The 22,868-nt window shown below is 37.0% G+C and overlaps 1 protein-coding gene across 17 annotated transcripts in view; it reads right to left on the reverse strand.

The window, feature by feature from the left end:
- Positions 1-22,868, reverse strand: part of TPST1 (tyrosylprotein sulfotransferase 1) — a 187,923-nt gene that overhangs the window by 98,518 nt on the left and 66,537 nt on the right. For all 17 annotated transcript variants that reach the window (XR_011524735.1, XR_011524736.1, XR_011524737.1 and 14 more), the window contains one exon: positions 1,825-2,023. Coding sequence is in view for 12 of the 17 variants with exons in the window: in XM_070567857.1 (XP_070423958.1) it covers positions 1,825-2,023 (199 nt within the window). In the remaining 5 variants the exon portion in view is untranslated. The remainder of the gene's footprint in view (positions 1-1,824; positions 2,024-22,868) is intronic.

Consider the following 22,868-nt stretch of genomic DNA (forward strand, 5'->3'; position numbering starts at 1 on the left):
CATTCATTCACTTACTACTGTTTCAGAAAGGATTTAAGGAGGCTCATATGATGACATATTACTTAGCCATGAAAAATTATGTTCAAAAAGCATGTGCAAAATGTGAAAATGCTCATGAATATTAAGAGGGAAGGAGTGGACACAAAATTGTGTGTCTGCAAAGGTAAGATAGTAAGATATGTAATGCTACCTTTTTATAACAACATGCAGAGAAGGAAGGGAAATACACCAAAATATTAAGAATGGTATATGTCTGGGTGGTAACATTACAAGTGAATTTTATTCTCTTATCTTTTTAACTTTATAAGTTTTATACACTGAGCTTATATTTTTATAATAAAATGCTTATACATATTAAAAGTAGAAAAAGGGCAAAATTATTTAAAAAATAAAAAATCTGCCTTCATATATGATGTTTTACAAGATAGCTCTTCCTGTTTAGCCACTAATGAATAGAAAAAGGAAAATGAGAATACCCAAGAGAAAAAAATCCATATGGAAATTAACTTCAAGAAATATGCTGGGGCCAGCTCAGTGGCACAGCATTGTTAAGTTCGCATGTTCTGCCTGGGCAGCCAGGGTTCGCCAGTTTGGATCCTGGGTGCAGACCTATGCACCAGTTGTCAAGCCATGCTGTGGTAGGTGTCCCACATATAAAGTAGAGGAAGATGGGCACAGATGTTAGCTCAGGGCCAATCTTCCTCAGCAAAAAGAGGATAATTGGCAGATGTTAGCTCAGGGCTAATCTTCCTCAAAAAAAAGAAAAAAAAGAAATATAAATTTGTCAATTAAAGGTATCAAAACAAAGACAGAGTAAAAAGATGATACATTATAAGGTTGTCGGGAGGGGAGGACACTGACATAAATGAGAGAATACCAAAGGAAGGCAAGGAGTTTTAATAATGAAATCAAATAGCCTATCAATGAACTTATGCTAACATGTTTATCTCATTTATACTGTAGCTTCAAACAAGAACACATCTAGAGACAGAAAGTAGAAGTGTGGTTGCCAGGGGCTTGAGGGAGGGGGAACGGGTAATGAGAATGTACTTTTAGTTTGGAAAGATGAAAAAAGTTCTGGAGAAGGATGGTGGGGATGGTTGCACAATAATGTGAATATACTTAATGCCAATGAACTGTACATTTATAAACTGTTAAAACAGTAAATTTTATGTTACGTATATTTTACCGCATACAAAAAAGAATGAATTAAGGTCTGATTTGAAGTAAATTCAACTGGTTAAGGTATATATTCAGATTGGCTCTTTGAGTTCACGGCTTTTCTGAAACAGTATTCTATAATGATGTGAGCATAATTTAAAAGAAAAAGCTGTAATTACACTATAAGAGCAACTTTCTCTTAATCAGAGGGTAGCCTATTGCACCTGTTTACTAATTCTTCTAATGTAGCCAATGTTTAGTTTCAAGTATTAAGGAAGCATGCCTCATCTAAACAAAGGTTTAAAAGTAAAGCAGCCATTAGATTCAAAGAAAAAAGAAAGGAGACGTAAGTGAGGTCACTAATAATTTCAGTGTTCACACAAATTTCTGGTAATTGCTTATGAGGATAAATCTCCAACAGTAAGCCCCATTCCTAGAAATAGGGCAAAATACAGAACTGTCCCCATAGCTCCTGGGAAGAACCACGGTTATCATTAAAATGTAGTGGAAGACTCCTGACGATAAAGCATTCTACAAATAGAATTTTTCTATTTTAAAATAATCTTCTGGTTATAAAAAAGCAAGAAACAAAATAGGAAAAAACTTTTCAGGACTTAAATTCCATAGCCAGTTTTCACAATTCACTTTAAAAATCTCACTTACCCTTCTAGTATTTTCAAGAATTTTGGGATCAGGTTTTCCATAGTTAGGTGGATTGGCATATGGGTCATATCCAAGTTTGGCGAGCATGGGTGCAATCACTGCCATGTCTTGTAAAACATCTGGAGGTATCTTCCCAACCCATTTTGATAGAGCTCCCACATTGACTGGCTTGATGACTTGGTCTGTAGATCTCTCCACTCTGAAAATATATAATGTGAATAAATATTTATTTAGAACACCAAAAAATAGTGTTAAAAGACAGTTGGAAATTATTTTTGATAACTTTAAAATTTGTAAGTGTCTGGATCTGTTGAGAAAGAGGGCACTAATCAGGCTTAACACTATTTACCAGACGTTGTTTAATGTTCTAAATTTGGCAGTGATCAATGGCAACTTCAGATTTCTAGAAACTGGAAAAAGGGTCAGTTGAAAACTTCAGCAGAAAATGTACTGACACTTTAATTGCAACAGTCAGAAAAAAATAACAAAGCTAAGAATGTTTACGAAAACAGCCAGTCAACTTACTCGAAATGCATGATTAATAAACAACTAAATAAATAAATAAGATGGATGGATGAATGACCAGAGGGACAGATAGATGGACTAATGTAACAAAGTAAATACAGCAAAATGTTAATTGTAGCTGGTGGGTAAAATTCTTTTATAATTCCTTCTGTTTGAAATTTTTCAAAATGAAATTTTGGGGGGAAAATAGCCAACCATAATCTGCTAAAAATGAAAACTATTCATTTGTTCTATTTTTCTACTGACTTCCTGAAAAATTTTACTTTCTAACGAAGAAAAAGAAGTGCTGGTGATGATTTTCAATATTATAGAATAAATGTGTTCTACCTCTTGACCTCGGAAATTACTTTTCAGCTTACAGTGATAATATTTACTATATTTGGCTAAATAAGTCATAATCTCAGGATAAAACATAACATAAAATGACACCTAGGTTTAAATTGGATCTGAATTAGCAGATTTTGGCCAAACGACTATAAGACAAAAACGTTAGGAGAGTTTTACATCATAATACATAAGAAGTCATTCAAACATAATATTCCAATAAAGGATAAAAACCCTTTTTCTTTAAGGATATGAACTCTCCCAGGAGATAATCTTTATCTGATGAGGAATCCCTCAGAGAGACTCCACTCCTAAAATAACAGACAAGAGAAAAATGAAATGATTCCTCCCTGGGATGCTGTGAGACCACTACTCCAGGTTTCCTTCCTGCCTCAAAGGCCACATTCTTTTCTTCCGTTTTGAAAACTTCTCCAGAAAAAGAAAAAGAAAATCTTTGAAAAAAAAAAAGAAACTTCTTCAGGATTCCACTTAACTCTATATGTCTAGATGGACTTAATAGATCTATATAGAATATTCCATCCAAAAATAGCAGAATACACATTCTTTTCAAGTGCACATGGAACATTCTAAAAGACAGACCATGTGTTGGGAAACAAGGCAAGCCTCAATACATTTAAGAAACTAGAAACCATATCGAGCATCTTTGCTGACCACAATGCTATGAAACCAGAAACTGACTACAAGAAAAAGGCTGGAAAAGTCACAAATATGTGGAGACTAAACAACATGCTACTGAACACCCATTTGATCAATGAAGAAATCAAAAAATACCTAGAGCCAAATGAAAATGAAAATTCAACATACCAACTACTATGGGATGCAAGAAAAGTGGTGCTAAGAGGGAAATTTACAGCAATACAGGCCTACCTCAACAAAGAAGAAAAATCTCAAATAAATAATATTAAACTACACCTAACGAAACTAGAAAAAGAAGAAAAAGTAAAGTCCAAAGTCAGCAGAAGGAGGGAAATAAAAATTAGAGCAGAAATACACAAAACAGAGACCAAAAACAATAAAAAGGATTGATGAAACTAAGAGCTGGTTCTTTGAAAAGATAAACAAAATTGACAAACCCTTAGCCAGACTCACTAAGAAAAAAAGAGAGAAGGCTCGAATAGATAAAATTAAAAATGAAAGAGCAGAAATTACAATGGATACCACAGAAATACAAAGGATTTTAAGAGAATACTATGAAAAACCATATACCAACAAATTGGATAACCTAGAACAAACGAATAAATTTTTAGATTCATACAACCTCTCAAAACTGAACGAAGAAGAAATAGAGAATCTGAATATAACAATCACAAGTAAAGATATTAAAATAGTAATCAAAAACCTCCCAAAAAACAAAAGTCCAGGACCAGATGACTTCTCTAGAGAATTCTACCAAACATTCAAAGATTTACTAACTATCCTTCTTAAACTATTACAAACAATTGAAGAAGATGGAGCACTTCCTAACTCATTCTGAGGCCAACATCACCCTGATCCCAAAAACAGACAAGGACAACACAAAGAAGGAAAATTACAGGCCAATATTGCTGATGAACAGAGATGCTAAAATCCTCAACAAAACATTGGCAAACTGAATATAGCAATTCATTAAAGGGATCACACGCCACGATCAAGCGGGATTTCTAACAGAGATGCAAGGATGGTTCAACATCCACAAATCAATCAATGTGATACATCGCATTAACAAAATGAGGAATAAAAATCACATGAACAACTCAATAGATGCAGAGAAAGCATTTGACAAGATACAGCATCCATTTATGATGAAAACTCAATAAAATGGGTATAGAAGGAAAGTATCTCAACATAATAAAGGCCATCATATATGACAAATCCACAGCCAACATCATACTCGATGAAAAACTGAAAGCCATCCCCCTGAGAACAAGAACAAGACAAGGGTGCCCACTCTTATTCAGCATAGTACTGGAGGTTTTTGACCAGGGAAATTAGGCAAGAAAAAGAAATAAAAGTTACGCAAACAGGCAAGAAAGAAGTGAAACACTCGCTGTTTGCGAACAACATGACTCTCTATATAGAAAATCCTAAAGAATCCATCAGAAAAGTATTAGAAACAATAAACAACTATAGCAGAGTTGCAGGGTACAAAATCAACTTACAAAACTCAGGTGCATTTCTATACTTTAATAATGAACTAACAGAACACTCAAGAATACAATCCCATTTACAATCACAACAAAAAGAATAAAATACCTAGGAATAAATTTAAGCAAGGAGGTAAATTTAACTATTCCACTGAATACTACAAGACATTGTTGAAAGAAACTGAAGAAGACATAAAAATATAGAAAGATATTCCATGCTCTTGGACTGGAAGAATAAACATAGTTAAAATGTCCATATTACCTATAGCAATCTATAGATTCAGTGCAATCCCAATGAGACTCCCAGTGACATTCTTCACAGAAATAGAACAAAGAATCCTAAAATTTATATGGAACAACAAGACCCCAAATAGCTAAAGCAATCCTGAGAAAAAAGAACAAAGCTGGAAGCATCACAACCACTGACTTCAAGATATACTACAACACTACAGTAATCAAAACAGCACAGTACTCGTACAAAAGCAGACACACAGATCAATGGAACAGAATTGAAAGCCCAGAAATAAAACCATACATCTATGGACAGCTAATCTTTGAAAAACGAGCCAAGAACATACAATGGAGAAAGAAAGGTCTCTTCCATAATCGGTGTTGGGAAAACGGGACAGCCATGTGCAAAAGAATGAAAGTAGATCATCTTGCACCATATACAAAAATTAACTCAAAATGGATCAAGACTTGAATGTAAGACCAGAAACCATAAAACACCTAGAAGAAAATAAAGGAAGTATGCTCTCTGACATCAGTCTTAGCAGCATCTTTTCAAATACCATGTCTACTCAGGAATGGGAAACAAAAGAAAAAATTAACAAATGGGACCACATCACACTAAAAAGCTTCTGCAAAGCAAAAGAAACCATGGACAAAATGAAAAGACAACCTCCCAAATGGGAGAAAATATTTACAAATCACACATCCGAAAAAGGGTTAATTCCCAAAATATATAAAGAACTCATATAACTCAACTACAAAAAAATAAACAACTTGATCAAAAAACGGGCAGAGTATGAACAGACATTTTTCCAAAGAAGATATACAAAAGGCCAACAGGCACATGAAAAGATATTCAACTCACTAATTATTAGTGAAATGCAAATCAAAACTACAATGAGATATCACCTTACACCTGTTGGAATGGCTATAATCACCAAGACAAAAAACAACAAATGTTGGAGAGGATGGGGAGAAAAGGGAACCCTCAAACACTATTGGTAGGAATGTAAACTGGTGCAGCCATTATGGAAAACAGTATGGAGTTTTCTCAAAAAATGAAAAATCTAAATACCATATGACCCAGCTATCCTAATACTGGGTATTTATCCAAAGAACTTGAAATCAACAATTGAAAGAGATTGATGCACCCTTATGTTCACTGCAGCATTATTCACTATAGCCAAGAGGTGGGAGCAACCCAACTTCCCGTCAACTGATGAATGGATAAAGAAGATGTGGTGTATGTATGTGTTTTTATATATATATATAATGGAATACTATGCAGCTATAAAAAAAGACAAAATCATCCCATGTGCAACAACATGGATGGATCCTGAGGGTATTATGTTAAGTGAAATAAGCCAGACAGAGAAAGACAAACACCGTATGATTTCACTCACATGTGGAAGATAAACTCATGGATAAAGAGAATAGATTAGTGGTTACAAGAGGGGAAGAGGGTAGAAGGGGTGGGCTAAAGGGGTAAAGGGGCACATATGCATGGTGATGGATAATTACTACTGGGCCTTTCACAGACAACAGTTTGTGACCCCTACTTCACACTAAATCCTTTGTTGGCTAAACGTTTGACAGATATCTTTGCCCTCTCCATGGCTTGCCTTTTGACTTTATTATTGGTATTTTCTAATAAACAGGATTTCTTAATTAAAAAAAAAAAAACCTAAGATGTTCCAAAACCTTGACACGTCATCTTCTTCTCCAAATATACTCCTCTTCATGTACATCTTATCTTGATAAATGGCACCTATCCACAAGGCAAAGACGAGATCTGGGATGAAATAGGGAGAAAGCAAGATCACTCCCAAGTTATCTAGTTCTACAGGCTTTATCTCTGAGTAGGACAACCTCTCCTCCATTCCTACTGCCACTACCTTAGTTCATGTCACCATGATTTCTCGCCCAGATTACTACAAAAGTCTCCTAATTTCCCTCCATTTAAATTGTCGGCTTCCTTGCCCAACTATTTATCATTCTACCAGCATATAAGAAGGGTCTATGTCTTACTAATCTCACTATCACCAGAACCTAGCACATTAACAGACAATAACAGGTAACAGATGCTCAATAAATGTTTATTAAATGAATGACTAAAAGCTTTTCATGGGAGAAAAAAACTCCACAAATTTAGTTTATACAAACATGCTCAAGAGAAGTCAAGGATCATATCTTTATAAGGCGATTAATTGACACAAGATGAAATAACTAGAGACTATCTAAGTGCTAAACACTACATGATATTTACTGTGGGTGCATTAGGAATGTTAGAGAATGAAAGTCATGTCTGCAGCAATAAACATTTACAGAAAAAAAAGCTCATAGAAACAAAGAATAACATTTTCTTTTCATTCTGTCGGGCATTTTGCATATGATTTTTAATTTAATCCTTAAAACAACCTTAAGAGAAAGATATTATCAGTAACCATTTTTCAATTGTGTAAACTGAGACATAGAGAAGGTAAGTTATTTACCCAGGGTCATACCGTCTGGAAATAATGGAATTAAGAATTTGAACCCATGTTGTGACTCCAAAGCTCCTGTTTTTCCCAGTTTCTCTTACTGCCATCCTAGTGATTATCTTAATTTTTACATTCTATGCTTCCTTATAAACCTTGGCCTTTTGCTCTACACTGCATAGAGTGGACAAGTTGGTTTGCCACAATGATAAAAACATACAAATGAACTATTGACATAATATGTATATACAGTGCTGTGCTAGTACTGTGTAACAACCTGTTCTCCAGGTGGGAAAAAGCAATGATTTGTTGCATTTACTGATGTCCATGGTGGAACCTCCCACCACAGCTGATTTCAAGCTACCAACATGATGTCACTGACTGCAGAGTTGGGAAGAGATGCACAAAATGGGCTCTCTATAGCTGGAGCAAGCCAGCTCCAGCAGACCACTGGATATCTACAGGGCCACAATCTCTTATCCCAAATTCTGAAATCCAAAAAGCTCTAAAAACTAAACTCATTTGGCAGCAAAACATGACCTGAACTGATAGGAATCTATTTATGGTCTTTATTCTACTAGGCACAAACAATCACACTCTTTAATGAGTCTGATTAGAGTGCTGACCCAGAACAAGCAGTGGATGTTACATGTGTTCTGTACATCCCAAAATTTCTGAATTCTGAAACACATTTGTATTAAGCCCTGGAGTCACACATAGGGTCTTGTATGTCATGACTGGGAAGATGGTTTTATCTTGAAAATGCTGGGGAATGACAGAAGGGTTTTAATCACAGGACTGACATAATCAGATTATCATTATCAGTTTTTAATGCTGATAACTATGGGAAGAGTAGATTAAAGGAAGGGGCAACTAGGGTCAGCAAAACCAGTAAAGAAGTTCAACTACATACTGGAAGAGATGAGAAATGATTAAAGCTTCAACAATAGCAAGCAATATAGAGATAGAAAGAAGAGAAACTCCATAGATTTTTTTTAAATTGATGAGACTTAATGGCCAGTTAGATATGTAAGGAAGGAAGGAGAGGAGTCTAGACGAATCCAGATTTAACTTGAAGGACTGAATGGATGGTGTTACCATTCATTACAATAAGGTAGTATGGAGGAAAAGCATATGATGCTGTTACTTCGTATTGTTTCAAGTGTAGGGAACGAAGAAAAAGAGGTAAACTGATACTAGTCATAAAGTTACCAAAAGTCTAAAGAAAAATTAGAGTTGAGACTGGAATGTAGTATGTGCTCAATAAACAATAGCTATTACTATTTTTTTCACCCAGATTATTGTTGTCCTGGTTCATAAGAAAAGTAAAAGCCATTACTTATCATTATGATAGAATAAACGATTTAAAGATAAAGTCCAATCATCTCTTTTTATGAAAGAGATAGAACTCTAAAAGTACTTGGGAAGGCCTACTGCATATCAATTAGGTGTTTCTCTTTAAGACAGCAGTTAACAGCATTTTATATTTATTGAGCATAAAGCTGAAATTAAACATTTTTTGAATACCCACTGTGTCAGGTCAAGTGTTAGATACCAAGGATGCAAAGATGACTAGGCCATGGCCCTCCTCTCAAGAAGCTCAGAGTCCAGTAAGAGAGATAAACATATACACATGATTAATATGCAGCAGGATAAATGTAATGACAGAGGTTAGAAACCATTATTATGGGAATGCAGATGACATAACTAGGCCATTCTTCTCCTGGAGTGGGACAGGAGTCAGGGCAAGTTACCAAGGAGCTAAGGTTGAGGTTAATCATCTATGGGTCACAGGCCAAATCCAGTCCCACTGCCTGTTTTTGTCTGGCTTCAAACTAAGAATGGCTTTCACATTTTTAAATGGCTTTTTAAAACAAAAAATCTAAAGAACAATATTTCATAACACATGAAAATCACATGAAATTCAAATTTCAATGTCATAAAGTTTTATTGGAACATAGCTGTGCTCATTTGTTTACACATTATCTATGGCTGCTCTTGTGCTGCAATGGCAGAGTTGAGTAGTTGAGGTAAAGATTATACGGTTCCCAAACCTAAAATATTTACTACTATCTGGAGCCCTTAACAGGAAAAATTTGTCAGCCCTGATCTAAGACTATATCTTAAGGGCATACAGGATCAGTGTGGGCATCTCAGGTGATGTCCTTCCTCACAGAAGAGCCACATCAACTTTCACACACGTGAGACAAGCTGGTGCACTTCGAGAATGGCACATGAGGAGAGCTAAGGATGTACTGAAGCTGCTTGTGGGGTAAGGGTGAGAGCGGTAAAAGAAACAATAGTGTTTACTTTGCACTTACCAGGTTAAAGACAGACATTTGTTGAGCTATAAGGATAAATAAATAAAATAAAGTAAAATAGAAAATAAAATAAAATACAAGATAGGGTGTGGTCCCAAATCCTCAAGGAGGTCACTGTCTGGTTGATGAGCCACACAAACTTTCCACACTTAAACTCAGAGTTGCTCTTAGTTCCAAATCAGCTCCTTGGGCTCACCTTTCCTCTTTTCCCACAGGTTCTAGTTATTTAGTCTGCCACTTTCTAAGAGTAGCAAGGTGTAGTGGGGAGAATGCAGACCTGGAAGTTGGGCATGTGTGATCTAGCTCTGTGATCGAAGAAACTCTGATCCTCAGAGACTGGGGACTCTGACCACTAGAGACACAGTTTTGAAAAGATTGTTCAAAACCAGAGATTGGCAAACTATGGCCCAAACCTGGCCTGCTGCCTGTTTTATAAATACAGTTTCACTGGAACATAGCTACACCCATTTGTTTCTGTCTATGGGTACTCTACAACACCAGAACTGAACAGTTACAACAGAAATCATACGGCCTGTGAAGCCAAAAATATCTGGTCCTTTACAGAAAAAGTTTGTCATTCTGTTCACAAGGATACAGTTATTAGAAACAAATGAGCCTGGTCCAGAGAGCCCGATTTTCTTTTTTAGACAATAAAGTGCAGGCTGGATGGAGCTTTATCAAATCTTTCTTACTCTTTCAGTCCTTCTAGAAATTAACCAACACTTACTGCTGAAGTGTACTAGGGTATAAATTAATTACCACTCCAGCACCCTTTCATCTCACTGGGATTTTAAAAGATATTGCCTGACAGACTGGTATATTTCAACAACCACAGCCCAGGCAAAGCACTGCAAACCAAAATATCTTGTGACTGTGCAGGTTTTCCCCTAGTTGTAAACGTCCAGGCTCCATTTCCTCAGTAACACACATAGTGGAAGGCACCCCTCCTCGGGGAACTGGGACAATGCCAAAGTCTTGAATGACTGAGGTGAATAAAATTCTCCAAGACACTCATTTTAAAAGCATGGATGTTCCAGGAGTGTTAGTTAAACACAACAGCCAGGTGGGCTGCCAAACCACAGGTCTGAATTGTGCAACACGGCAACTACTACAGGAAAACAAATTATCTGGACTAAAGCATCAGAGTTGGAATGGGCACGCAAAAAGGAATGGGTAAAAGATTACATCCATACGGTTATACTTAGTATAGTAAAAAGACAAAATACTATTAAAAATCATGTTTTTAAAGACTATTTTACTCTTAGAAAGTACTCAGGTTATGTCTTGTGAAAGAATTTAAAAATGTGTACACAACGTAAGTTCAACTTTGCAAAAATGTGTTACAGATGCATGTTATATATATGCACAGAATCATACCAAAAAGCCAACAATGAAAGTGATAAAATTAAGAGTGATTTTTATTTTCTTACCTAAATTTTCTGTATTTTCCAATTTTCAATGATAAACAATGTCTTTCTTTTTTAGCCCATGCAACAGTGGGGAAAATAGGATCACAAAGATTCACTCAGAAGTCTAATACTTATCTCAAACCCAACATAGTCCAAACTGAACTCCTGATCTTAACCCTAAAATCTACTATACCCACAGCCCTCCCCATTTCAGTTGAAAGCAACTCCTTTCTTCTGGCTGCACAGGATAAAATAAAATAAAACTGGAGTTGTCTTTTGACTACTCTCTTTCTCTCATATTCCATATCCAATCCAACAAAAAATCTTATCAACTATACCTCAAAATATACCCAAATATGATCACTTCTCATTAACTCCACTGCCACTCCCCTGGTCCAACCCAACATTCTCTCTCGCCTGGATTTCTACAACATTCTTCTAATAGTCTTGCTGCTTCTTCCTTTATATCCCTGTGTTTTATTCTCAGTCTACAAGCCAGAGAGAGCCTTTAAAAACACAAGTCAGATCATGTTATTCCTCTGCTCAAAATTCTGCAACACCTCCCCAGTTATTCCAAGTCCTGAAAATGAGAGGGAATCTGAGGAACGGGAAAACAGTTCTTCAGTCTCGCCAAACCATCCCCTAAAAACAAAGAAACCAGATAGCAAAACAAAAAACCCATGAACAACATTTAAAACAAAACTGGTGACGAAGCAGCCCCACAAACCCCAAAATGCAAGTTGGTGGAGACAACCAACATAGCTGTAATACCTGCACGGAATGAATGTTCATGGGGGAAGAAGGAGAAGGAAGCAGAGGGGCATCTGAAAGACAGCCATACTCTGAAAACCACAGCAGATGTATTTCACAACACCACTTAAAACTGCAAAGGGTTTCTCCCAAACCAAAAGACGAGTGCAAGGGGCCTGCTAAGTTCTAAAAGGGGTCAAAGAAGGCTGAGAAACATGAACTCTTGAAACCAACCAGCCGAAGCTCCTATCCAGGACAGGGCACCATACTGAGGGGAAAATTCTAGGAGTAGAATCAGAATAGGGACAGAGACAACGGAGTAAGAAGGTTCAGATACAATTGAGGGAGGGGTCAGAAAGCAAGCCACCATGTTACTTAATACTTTACCAAAAAACAGAAGAGGGAAATCTGTGAAATTCATAAAGCTATCTTGAACCATTTCTCCTTCTAAAAGTTCAAGAAAACTATTTTCATGTACAAATGAGCAACAAAAAAAGTATAAGGTCAAATCTTATACCAAGTTATTATAAGAAAAAAAGAGAATAAGGAGAATAACATCTCCATGGGTAAGGAAAGTAGCCAGAAAGATATGCCCACAAAACATATTAAAATTGTAACTTACTATTTAAAAATAAGCTAAAAGACATTAAGAAAATGATACAAGATATGAAACAATATAAATCATAATCACAAAAACTCATAAATGAAGTGATAGAGCTCAGGAAAAAATTAGAAATGAAACAAAAAAATCATTTCAGAAATGAAGACTAAACTTGAAGTGTTAATAAATATAACAGACAACCTTAAAAGAAAGTAAAAGTGAAACAGAATAATACCTTCAAATATTTAAGTGTTTTTCAATGTAAAATGATCGGAAATATAAGAAATAGTTTAAAAATAAAAAGCAAATGAAGAGACTAGATGAATTCAAGACTAAGTGACCAAATATTGAAGAAGGTCAAAAACTTAACAAAACAAAACCCCCAGTATATGAATAATATGGGTCTTTGAAGAAGGAAAAAATGAAAGTTAGGGACTGAGGAAATACTAAAAACCAAAATTCAAAGAAAACATTCTTTCAAAAAAAAAATTTTAACTATATATTGACAAAGCACATAGTCTCCCTGAGAATATCTGCTTTACAATGACCAAATCAAGACATATTCCAGTAAAACTATGGGACTTAAAGAAAAAATAATCCTTAGAGCATCTAGGCAAAATAAGCAAGTGATTTACAGAAGAAAAACAAAGGAGCAAATAAAAAAATAAGAACCAAAATTAGATTATCAGACCTTTCAACATCAGTACTTTTTGCCAAAGGAAAATGGAGCAATCTATTTAACATACACATGGAAGAAAATTAAACTGAGAGTTTTATATCCAGCAAAACTGATTATCAGGTATAAAGGGCACAGAGCAGCTATTATGGAAATTAAGAAATCAGAAAATATTGTTTCCCATGGGTATTTTCTGAAGAATCTAGTAGAGCTGAAGTCAGCAAACTTTTTCTGTAGAAGACTAGATAGCAAATATTTCAGGCTTTCAAGTCACAGTCTCTACTGCACATCTTCCTTTTTAAAAATTTTTACAGCTCTTTAAAAACTGTAAAAACATTCTTAGAGGGTGACATCAGCAACATGGTGGAGTGAGCTGTTCCCTTTGTCCCTCCTGCTTCAAAGTACAACTAAATGGACATTCATTGATCAGTGGAGGCTACCCACATAGCACATCAGGATGCGTGAGAGACCCGTGCAGTTGTGAAGTGGGATCTGATGTGGGATGGACTACCCCCTGGGAGAGAAAGTGGAGACAGGTGAGCACTCTCTGGCCCCTCAGCAGCCCACTACACGTGTGCAACTGCTCTCCTGGCTGGAGTGCTCATAGCACTGCTGTGGCCCTGAGAGTGGGAGTGTGCCTTGCCACAGGTGCAGAAACAGGTGATAGCAGCCGTGAGCCCCCAGATGATTGCTTCCCCATCCAGTGAGAGAGTCCACAGGGCCAGGGTAGACAGTGAGTGACTCAGGCTTGGACCCAGGGGGCAGACCCCATCCACCAAGAGTAAGGGGTGGTGCAACCTAGGAGTAGACGGAGGCAGAGCTGCAAGCCTGGGTGAACGAGCTCCTGGCTGCCTCGAATGCTGATAGTACTGCTGCAGCCCTGAAGAGGGGAGAACAACTTGGCAGGACTGTGTGAGCAGGCGGCAGCAGCCCTGAGGCCCTGCATGATCACTCTGTGGTCCAATGGGAGAGCCCACAGTCCCAGTGGTGCCAGGGAGTGGTGCTGGCTCAGACCCAGTACGAAGGACCCACCCACCAAGTACTACAGCTGGTGAAACCTAGGAGCAGACCTACAAGCAGACAGCGGCGTATCTGTGGTCCAAGTTAACAAGCTCCTGGCTGCCGCAACCACCCATAGAACCACTGTGGCCTCAAAGTGGGGAGTACTACTTGGCAGAATGGTGGGAACAGGCAGCAGCAGCCCTGAGGCCCCATGTGATCACACTCTCGGCCAGTGAGAGAGTCCACAGTCCCACTGCGGTCCCAGGGAGTGGCTCTGGCTCGGACCCAATGGGGAGGCCCTGCCCACCAAGTATAAAGGCTGGTATGACCAAAGAGCAGATGGTGGTGGAGCTCTGAATCCAGGCGAATGAGCTCCCGGCTGCCACAAATGCCCATAGTACCGCTGCAGCCCTCAAGTGGGGAGACGTCTTGGCAGGACTGTGGGAGCAAGTGGCAGCAGCCCTGAGCCCCTAAGTGATTGCTTTCCCATTCAGTGGGCAGCCCCACAGGGCCGCTGTGATCCCAAGCAGCCACCTAGGCTCGGACAGACACAGCTGACAGGGATCTTGCCAGGCTCAGATTACACAAAGATTATACAAAGAAAACATATTAAGGGCAGCAATGCAGAAGAAAATAACCTACAAAGGAACCTCTATCAGGCTTTCAGCGGATTTCTCAGCAGAAACCATACAGGCTAGGAGAGAGCAGAACGATATATTCAAAATTCTGAAAGACAAAAAGCATTCAACCAAGAATACCCTACCCAGTGAAAATATCCTTCAGATATGATGGGGGGAAAAAACTTTCCGAGGCAAACAAAACCTGAGGGAGCTCATTGCCACAAGAACTCCCCTACAAGATTTGATCAAGAAGACCCTCATACCTGAAAAAAAAAAAAGAAGAAAGGATTTACAAAGCCTTGAAGGAGATAAATAGGCAGATAAAATCAGAAAATTGCAACTCCTTATAAGAACAGATTAGCAAACACTTAATTATAACTCTAAAGATAAAGGGAAAGAAAACATCAAAAATAAATATAATCACCTCATTTTAACCACAAATTAACAACACATAAGGGAATAAGTTGTGACAATAACAACTTAGCAGGGGAAGAGGAAAGGGATGAAACCTGCTTAGACTAAGGGAATAAGAGGCTATCAGAGAATGGACTATCTCATCTACAAGATCTTTTATACAAACCTCACAGTAACCACTAAACAAAAAATCAGAACAGGGACACAAATGATAAATAAAAGAGAAAACTGAGAAAAGCATCATAGAGAGCCATCAAACTGAATGGGCAGTCCAAACACAAACAACAAGAAACAAGAGAAACACAAAACAAATGGAAAATAGGCAATAAAACGGCAGCATTAAGCCCTCACATATCAATAATCACTCTAAATGGGAACCCTAATATCCCACTGTCATCAATGAAAGATCAACCAGACAGGAGGTTAACAAGGAAATAGTGGAACTAAATGAAAAACTAGACCAGATGGCTTAATAGATATATATAGAATACTTCAACCAAAATCAGCAGAATACACATTCTTGTCAAGTATACATGGAACATTCTCAAAGAGAGATCATATGTTGGAAAACAAGGCAAGCCTCAACAAATTTAAGCAGAGCGAAATCATATCAAGCATCTTTTCTGACCATAATGCTATGAAACTAGAAACCAACTACAAGAAAAAAGCTGCAAGAGTGATGAACATGTGGAGACTAAACCATATGCTACTGAAAAACCAATGGATCATTGAAGAAATTAAAGGAGATATCAAAGAATGTCTGGAGACAAATGAAAATGAAAATACACCATACCAACTGACATGGGATGAAGCAAAAGCAGTCCCGAAAGGGAAATTTATAGCAATACAGGCCCACCTTAACATACAAGAAAAATCTCAAATAAGCAATCTTAAAACAACACCTAACAGAACTAAAAAAGAAGAACAAAGACCAAAGTCAAAAGAGGAGGGAAATAATAAAAGTTAGAGCAGAAATAAATGAAATTGAAACCCCCCCAAAAAAACAAAACAAAACAGTAGAAAGGATCAATGAAACTAAGAGCTGGCTATTTGAAAAGATAAACAAAATTGACAATTCTTAGCCAGACTCACTAAGAAAAAAGCGAAGGCTCAAATAAATAAAATTAGAAATGAAAGAGGAGAAATTACAACAGATATCAAAGAAATACAGAGAATTAGAAAACTATGAAAAGCTATGCCAACAAATTGGACAATCTAGAAGAAATGGATAAATTCTTAAACTCATACAAGCTCCCCAAATTGAATCAAGAAGAACTAGAGAATCTGAATAGACCAATCACAAGTAAAGAGATGAAACAATAATCAAAAACCTCCCAAAAAATAAAAGTCCGGGAAGATGGCCTCTCCGGAGAAATCCACCAAACATTCAAAGAAGATTTAGTACCTATTCTCCTCAAACTATTCCAAAAAATTGAAGAAGACGGAACACTTCCTAATACATTTTACAAGGCCAACATCACTCTGATCCCAAAGCCAGACCAGGAAAACACAAAGAAGGAAAACTATAGGTCAATATCGCTGATGAACATTAATGCAAAAATCCTGAACAAAATATTGGCAAACCGAATATAGCAATATATGAGAAGGATCACGCATCATGATCAAGTGCGACTTATACCAGGGACACAGGCATGCTTCAACATCTGCAAATCAATCAATGTGATATACCACATTAACAAAATGAAGAATAAAAACCACATGATCATCTCAATAGACGCTGAGAAAGCATTTGCCAAGATCCAACATCCATTTATGATAAAAACTCTCAATAAAATGGGTAAGGAAGGAAAGAATCTCAACATAATAAAGGCCATATGTGATAAACTCACAGTCAATATCATACTCAATGGGGAAAAACTGAAAGCCATCCCCCTGAGAACAGGAACAAGACAAGGGTGCCCACTCTTATTCAACACAGTACTGGAGGTTTTGGCCAGAGCAATTAGGTGAAAGAAAAGCTACCCAAATTGGCAAGGAAGAAGTGAAACTCTCGCAGTTTGCAGATGACATGATTTTATATATAGAAAATCCTAAACAATCCATCAGAAAACTATTAGAAATAATCAACGACTACAGCAAAGTTGCAGGGGACAAAATGAACTTATAAAAATCAGTCACATTTCTATACTCTAATAATGAACTAACAGAAAGAGAACTCAAGAATACAATCCCATTTACAATCACAACAAAAAGAATAAAATATCTAGGGACAAATTTAACCAAGGAGGTGAAAGACCTATACAATGAAAACTATAAGACATTACTGAAAGAAATCAATGGTGACATAAAGAATGGAAAGATCTTTTCATGTATGTGGATTGGAAGCATATAGTTAAAATGTCTATACCACCTAAAGCAACCTACACATTCAATGCAATGCCAATTCGAATCTCAATGACATTCTTCACAGAAAAAGAACAAAGAATCCTGAAATACATATGGGGCAACAAAAGACCCCGAATAGCTAAACCAAAACCTGAGAAAAAAGAACAAAGCTGGAGGCATCACAATCTTTGACTTCAAAATATACTACAAAACTACAATAATTAAAACAGCACGGTACGGGTACAAAAACAGACACACAGATCAATGGAACAGAACTGAAAGCCCAGAAATAAACCCACACATTTACGGACAGCTAATCTTCAACAAAGGAGCTAAGAATATACAATGGAGAAAGGAAAATCTCTTCAATAAATGGTGTTAGGAAAAGCAGACAGTCACACACAAATGAATGAAAGTAGACCGTTATCCTTTGCCATACACAAAAATTAACTCAAAATGGATTAAAGACTAGAATGTAAGACCTGAAACCATAAAACATCTAGAAGAAAATATAGGCAGTACACTCTTTGACATTGCTCCTAGAAAGATCTTTTCGAAGACCATATCTACTTGGGGCAAAGGAAACAAAAGAAAAATTAAACAAATGGGAATTCATCAGACTACAGAGGTTGCAAGGCAAAGGAAATCATGAATAAAACAAAAAGAAAACCCACCAACTGGGAGAAATATTTGCAAATCATATATCCAACATGGGGTTAATCTCCATAATATATAAAGAACTCATTCAACTCAATAATAATAAAACAAACAACCTGACCATAAAATGGGCAGAGGATATGAACAGACACTTCTCCAAAGAAGGTATACAAATGGGCAACAGGCACATGAAATGATGTTCAACATCACTAATCATCAGGGAAATGCAAATCAAAACTACAATGAGATATCACCTTACACCTGATAGAATGGCTCTAATCACCAAGACAAAAAATAACAAATGTTGGAGAGGACGGGGAGAAAAGGGAACCCTCAAACACTATTGGTGGGAATGTAAACTGGTGCAGCCACTATGGAAAACAGTACGGAGATTCCTCAAAAAATAAAAAATCAAAATACTATATAATCCAGCTATTCCACTACTGGATATTTATCCAAAGAATTTGATATCAACAACTCAAAGAGACTTATGCACCCTTATGTTCACTGCAGCATTATTCCCAGTAGCCAAGATGTGGAAGCAACCCAAGTGTCCACCGACTGATGATCGGATAAAGAAGACGTGGTATATACACACAATGGAATACTACTCAGCTATAAAAAAAAGACAAAATCAACCCATTAGCAACAATATGGATGGTACCTGACGATATTATCTTAAGTGACATAAGCCAGACAGAGAAAGACAAACACCGTATGATTTCACTCATATGTGGAGGATAAACAAGTACATGGACAAAGAGAACAGATTAGTGGTTACCTGAGGGGAAGGGGGTTGGGGAGTGAGCATAAGGGTGAAGGGGCACATTTATACGTTGACTGACAAACAATAATGTACAACTGAAATTTCACAATGTTATAAACTATCATGACATCAAAAAATAAATAAATAAAAACATCACCATAAAAAAATAAAACAAAAAAACCATTCTTAGCTCCCAGCCCATATCAAAACACGTGGCAAGCCATAGTTTGCCAACCCCTGTACTGGAAAATGAGCTTCAGACAACCAAAATAATTAGAGGGCACTGACAAAGGACTGGGATATCTTGACCAGATAGTGATCTTGAAAAAGCACTTTCTGCCAAAAGAACCAAAGGCATGTTGAAGAAATAACTGATTCCTGACCTGAGCCGAGCCTATAAATGTTTAGTCTACCCATACCAGACAGCAAAAAACTCATCAGATACTACTATCATCATGGCAAAAGTATGCAGGAACCAATTTGCAAAAGATTCCGGTGGCCAGAAATTGGACAATTTGAACTTCAATAAAAATAATAATTGTAATAATTGAAATCATTAAATTGGTCTTTTGGGAAGACATAAGGAACCACCTCAACATCTTTAAAACGAGCAAATAAAGAATAAGAATTAATTATTTATCACACCTTTTTCCTATGTGAACTGTAACCCTGGATAACCAAATAGATGCAGGGATATATCTCTTATAAAATTTTTCCTATTAATATATAGAAAAACACCAGAATTAGAATTTCAAAATTTTGCAAGATCCCACTAATCGACGAATCTAGGCACTGAGGGTCAATGGCTGCTAAAATCACCAAAGGAAAGTCAACTACACATAATGGACAGTCCTGTCAAATCAGAAATTGAGTCTGATTAAGCCTCTAGATTCAGATGCCAATTTGCATGAAGTAAAGAATTCAGAAGAATACGTTGGACAATCAGCAGTTTGCAAAAATTTTGCAATCTGCAAAATTCAGATTATAAATAACTTTACAAACTAAGTGACCTAGGCTCTTCAAAAACTAATGTGTATGATAAAGATGAAATCTGTAGATTAAAAGAAACTTAAACATGTCAAAGTACTTTTAATGGGTAAGACTGTAGTACAAAGGGATCCATATGTGGGTGATAAAACTATAAAGAAACATAAGGAAATTATTTCTAAAAGTGCCATAATAGTGGATAGTTTGGGCAGGAAGAGATTTGAGATAAGGTACATGGAAAGGCTTCTGGACTGACTGGAATAGTTCAATTTCTTGACATGGGTGATACTTATGGGGTGTTTGCCTTACTAAAAATAATTAAACCAATTTTTTTTTTCTTTCTGGTAACAAAGCTTGACCCTGAGCTAACATCTTTTGGCAATCTTCCTCTTGTCTTTCTTTTTCCTTTACTCCCCAAAGCCCCAATACAAAGTTGTATATGCTAGTTGTAAGTCCTAGCTCCTCTATGTGGGATACCACCACAGCATGGCTTAATGGGCAGTGCTAGGTCCGCGTCCAGGATCCAAACCTGTGAACCCCAGACCACTGAAGCAGAGTACATGAACTTAACCACCATGCCACTGGGTCAGCCCCTAATTTTTTTCAAGATTTTTTTTTTCCTTTTTTCTCCCCAAAGCCCCCCAGTACATAGTTGTATATTCTTAGTTGTGGGTCCTTCTAGTTGTGGCATGTGGGATGCTGCCTCAGCGTGGTTTGATGAGCAGTGCCATGTCGACGCCCAGGATTTGAACTGACGAAACACTGGGTTGCCTGCAGTGGAGCGCGCGAACTTAACCACTTGGCCACGGGGCCAGCCCCAATTTTTAAATAGTCCTTACGATAGTCTGCAAGACCCTACATAACATAATCTGACTTCTACACACTCCCATATCTACTCTGTTCCAGTCCCAATGACCTCTGCAATTGCTTGCCGAAGCCAGGCGTGCTCTTTGTTAGCATGTTTACGGTGCTGTTTCCTCTGCCTGGAACATTCTTTCCCTAGACATCTACCTGGTTAACTCCCTCACCTCCTTCAAGACTTTCCTTAGATCTCACCTCCATGAGGCATATCCTGACCACTCCATTTACTATTACAACCTGCCCTTTAATATCCCCTGGGTCCTGGTCCCCTTTATTCTGAGTTTTCCCTTTTTCCATAACATTTATAACCTCCTAACAGACTATATGCTTTTGTTATTTAGTATGATTTTTCTTTTTCATCTCCTCTCACTCAACTGTAGGCTCCAGGAGGACAGGAATTTTTGTGTTTTGTTCACATGCTCTTGCTCTTCCACAGGTCTCTGCTAGAAATGTCACCTTATCAATGAGGACTTCCATACTATTCCTACACCCCAGCTCTTGGCAACCACCTATTCTCTGCTTTATTTCTATAGTACTTATTACGATCTGACAAACTAGACATTTAACTTGCCTATTTTTTTATGGGATGGCTCCCAAATGCTAATGTAAGTTCCAGGAAGACAGGGTTTATTTTGTTTTGTTCTTTCTGTTTTGTTAACTGCTATATCCACAGCACGTAGAACTTTACCTGGCACATAATGGGTGCTTGGTAAAAACATGTTAAGTGGACAAATAGTCTTTATCATATTTAAGTAGGTTTTTTCTATTCCCTAACAGTTTCTATTATGAATGACAACTGAATTTTGCCAAGAGCCTTGTCAGCATTGAATGGTATGATCATATGGTTTTCATTTTAATTTACTGATGTAGTGGACTATGTTAATGGATTTTTCTGATGTGAACCATTCTTTCTTTTTTGAAATGAAAACTAATTGTAATAACTTAATCTTTCATATACTGCTGAATTGTTTAATATTACTTTATGATTTTAGTATGTATATGCATTAAGAAAATTCATCTGAGGTTTTCTTTTCTGTAATTTCTATTGGGTTCTGTCATTAAATCATGGTTTTATGAAATGAACTGGGGCGTTTTCCATCTTTTTCTATGACATATAAAATAGTTTAAACAGTATTGGACTCATCTGTTCTCTACAGGTTAGAAATAATTCAGTTGTGAATCTTTTCAATCAACCTGCTTCAGTTCTCCATCTACCTTGAAAAACCAGCTGTTGTCTCTAGGCTTTCAATTTATTACAAATGTATTTCCATGTAGTATTCTCATATAATTATTTTCTTTTATACCTGTGATTATTTGTCCTTTCTCATCCTTTAAGTGATATACATTTGCTCTATTTTACTTTCACTGACATTGCAAAGGGTTTATCTTTTTATTGATAATCTCAAATCACTAATTTTGGTTTCTATTTATCCTTTCTACTATTTTTCTCTGTCTTATTAATTTTAGCTTTTATCAGCCTTGACTTTAGGATCCAATACCATTACTCCTTTGTGTAGATATCATGCCACTGTCCTAAATTCCCACATGATTTGAGTCTATTTCTTTACGACTTATCAAGACAGATCAATCTTGATTCACATGCAAGGAGATTTTATTATTAAAATAATGAGGAGGGTCTCATTAGAAAGGGTAATGGGACTTCAACAGCAGCATTAAACCAGAGGTTCCAGAAGGTACATTTGGTTGAAAGCTAAACTATGGCTAAACAAGAAAAGTAGCCACCTAGTGTAAGCTCACAGCAACATGTATAATGTGTGTATGCATTCCTGCCCACCCCCCCCCCCATATATGTTCTATAAGGGCAGGAATTTTTGTCTCCTTTATTTGCTGCTGTATCTAAAGTGCCTAGAATGGTGCTAGGCACGTAACAGGAACTCGATAAATAGTTACTGAATAAATGAATAAACTGGAG

This window comes from Equus przewalskii, chromosome 12 (assembly GCF_037783145.1).
Source record: "Equus przewalskii isolate Varuska chromosome 12, EquPr2, whole genome shotgun sequence".
NCBI classification, from domain to species: domain Eukaryota; kingdom Metazoa; phylum Chordata; class Mammalia; order Perissodactyla; family Equidae; genus Equus; species Equus przewalskii.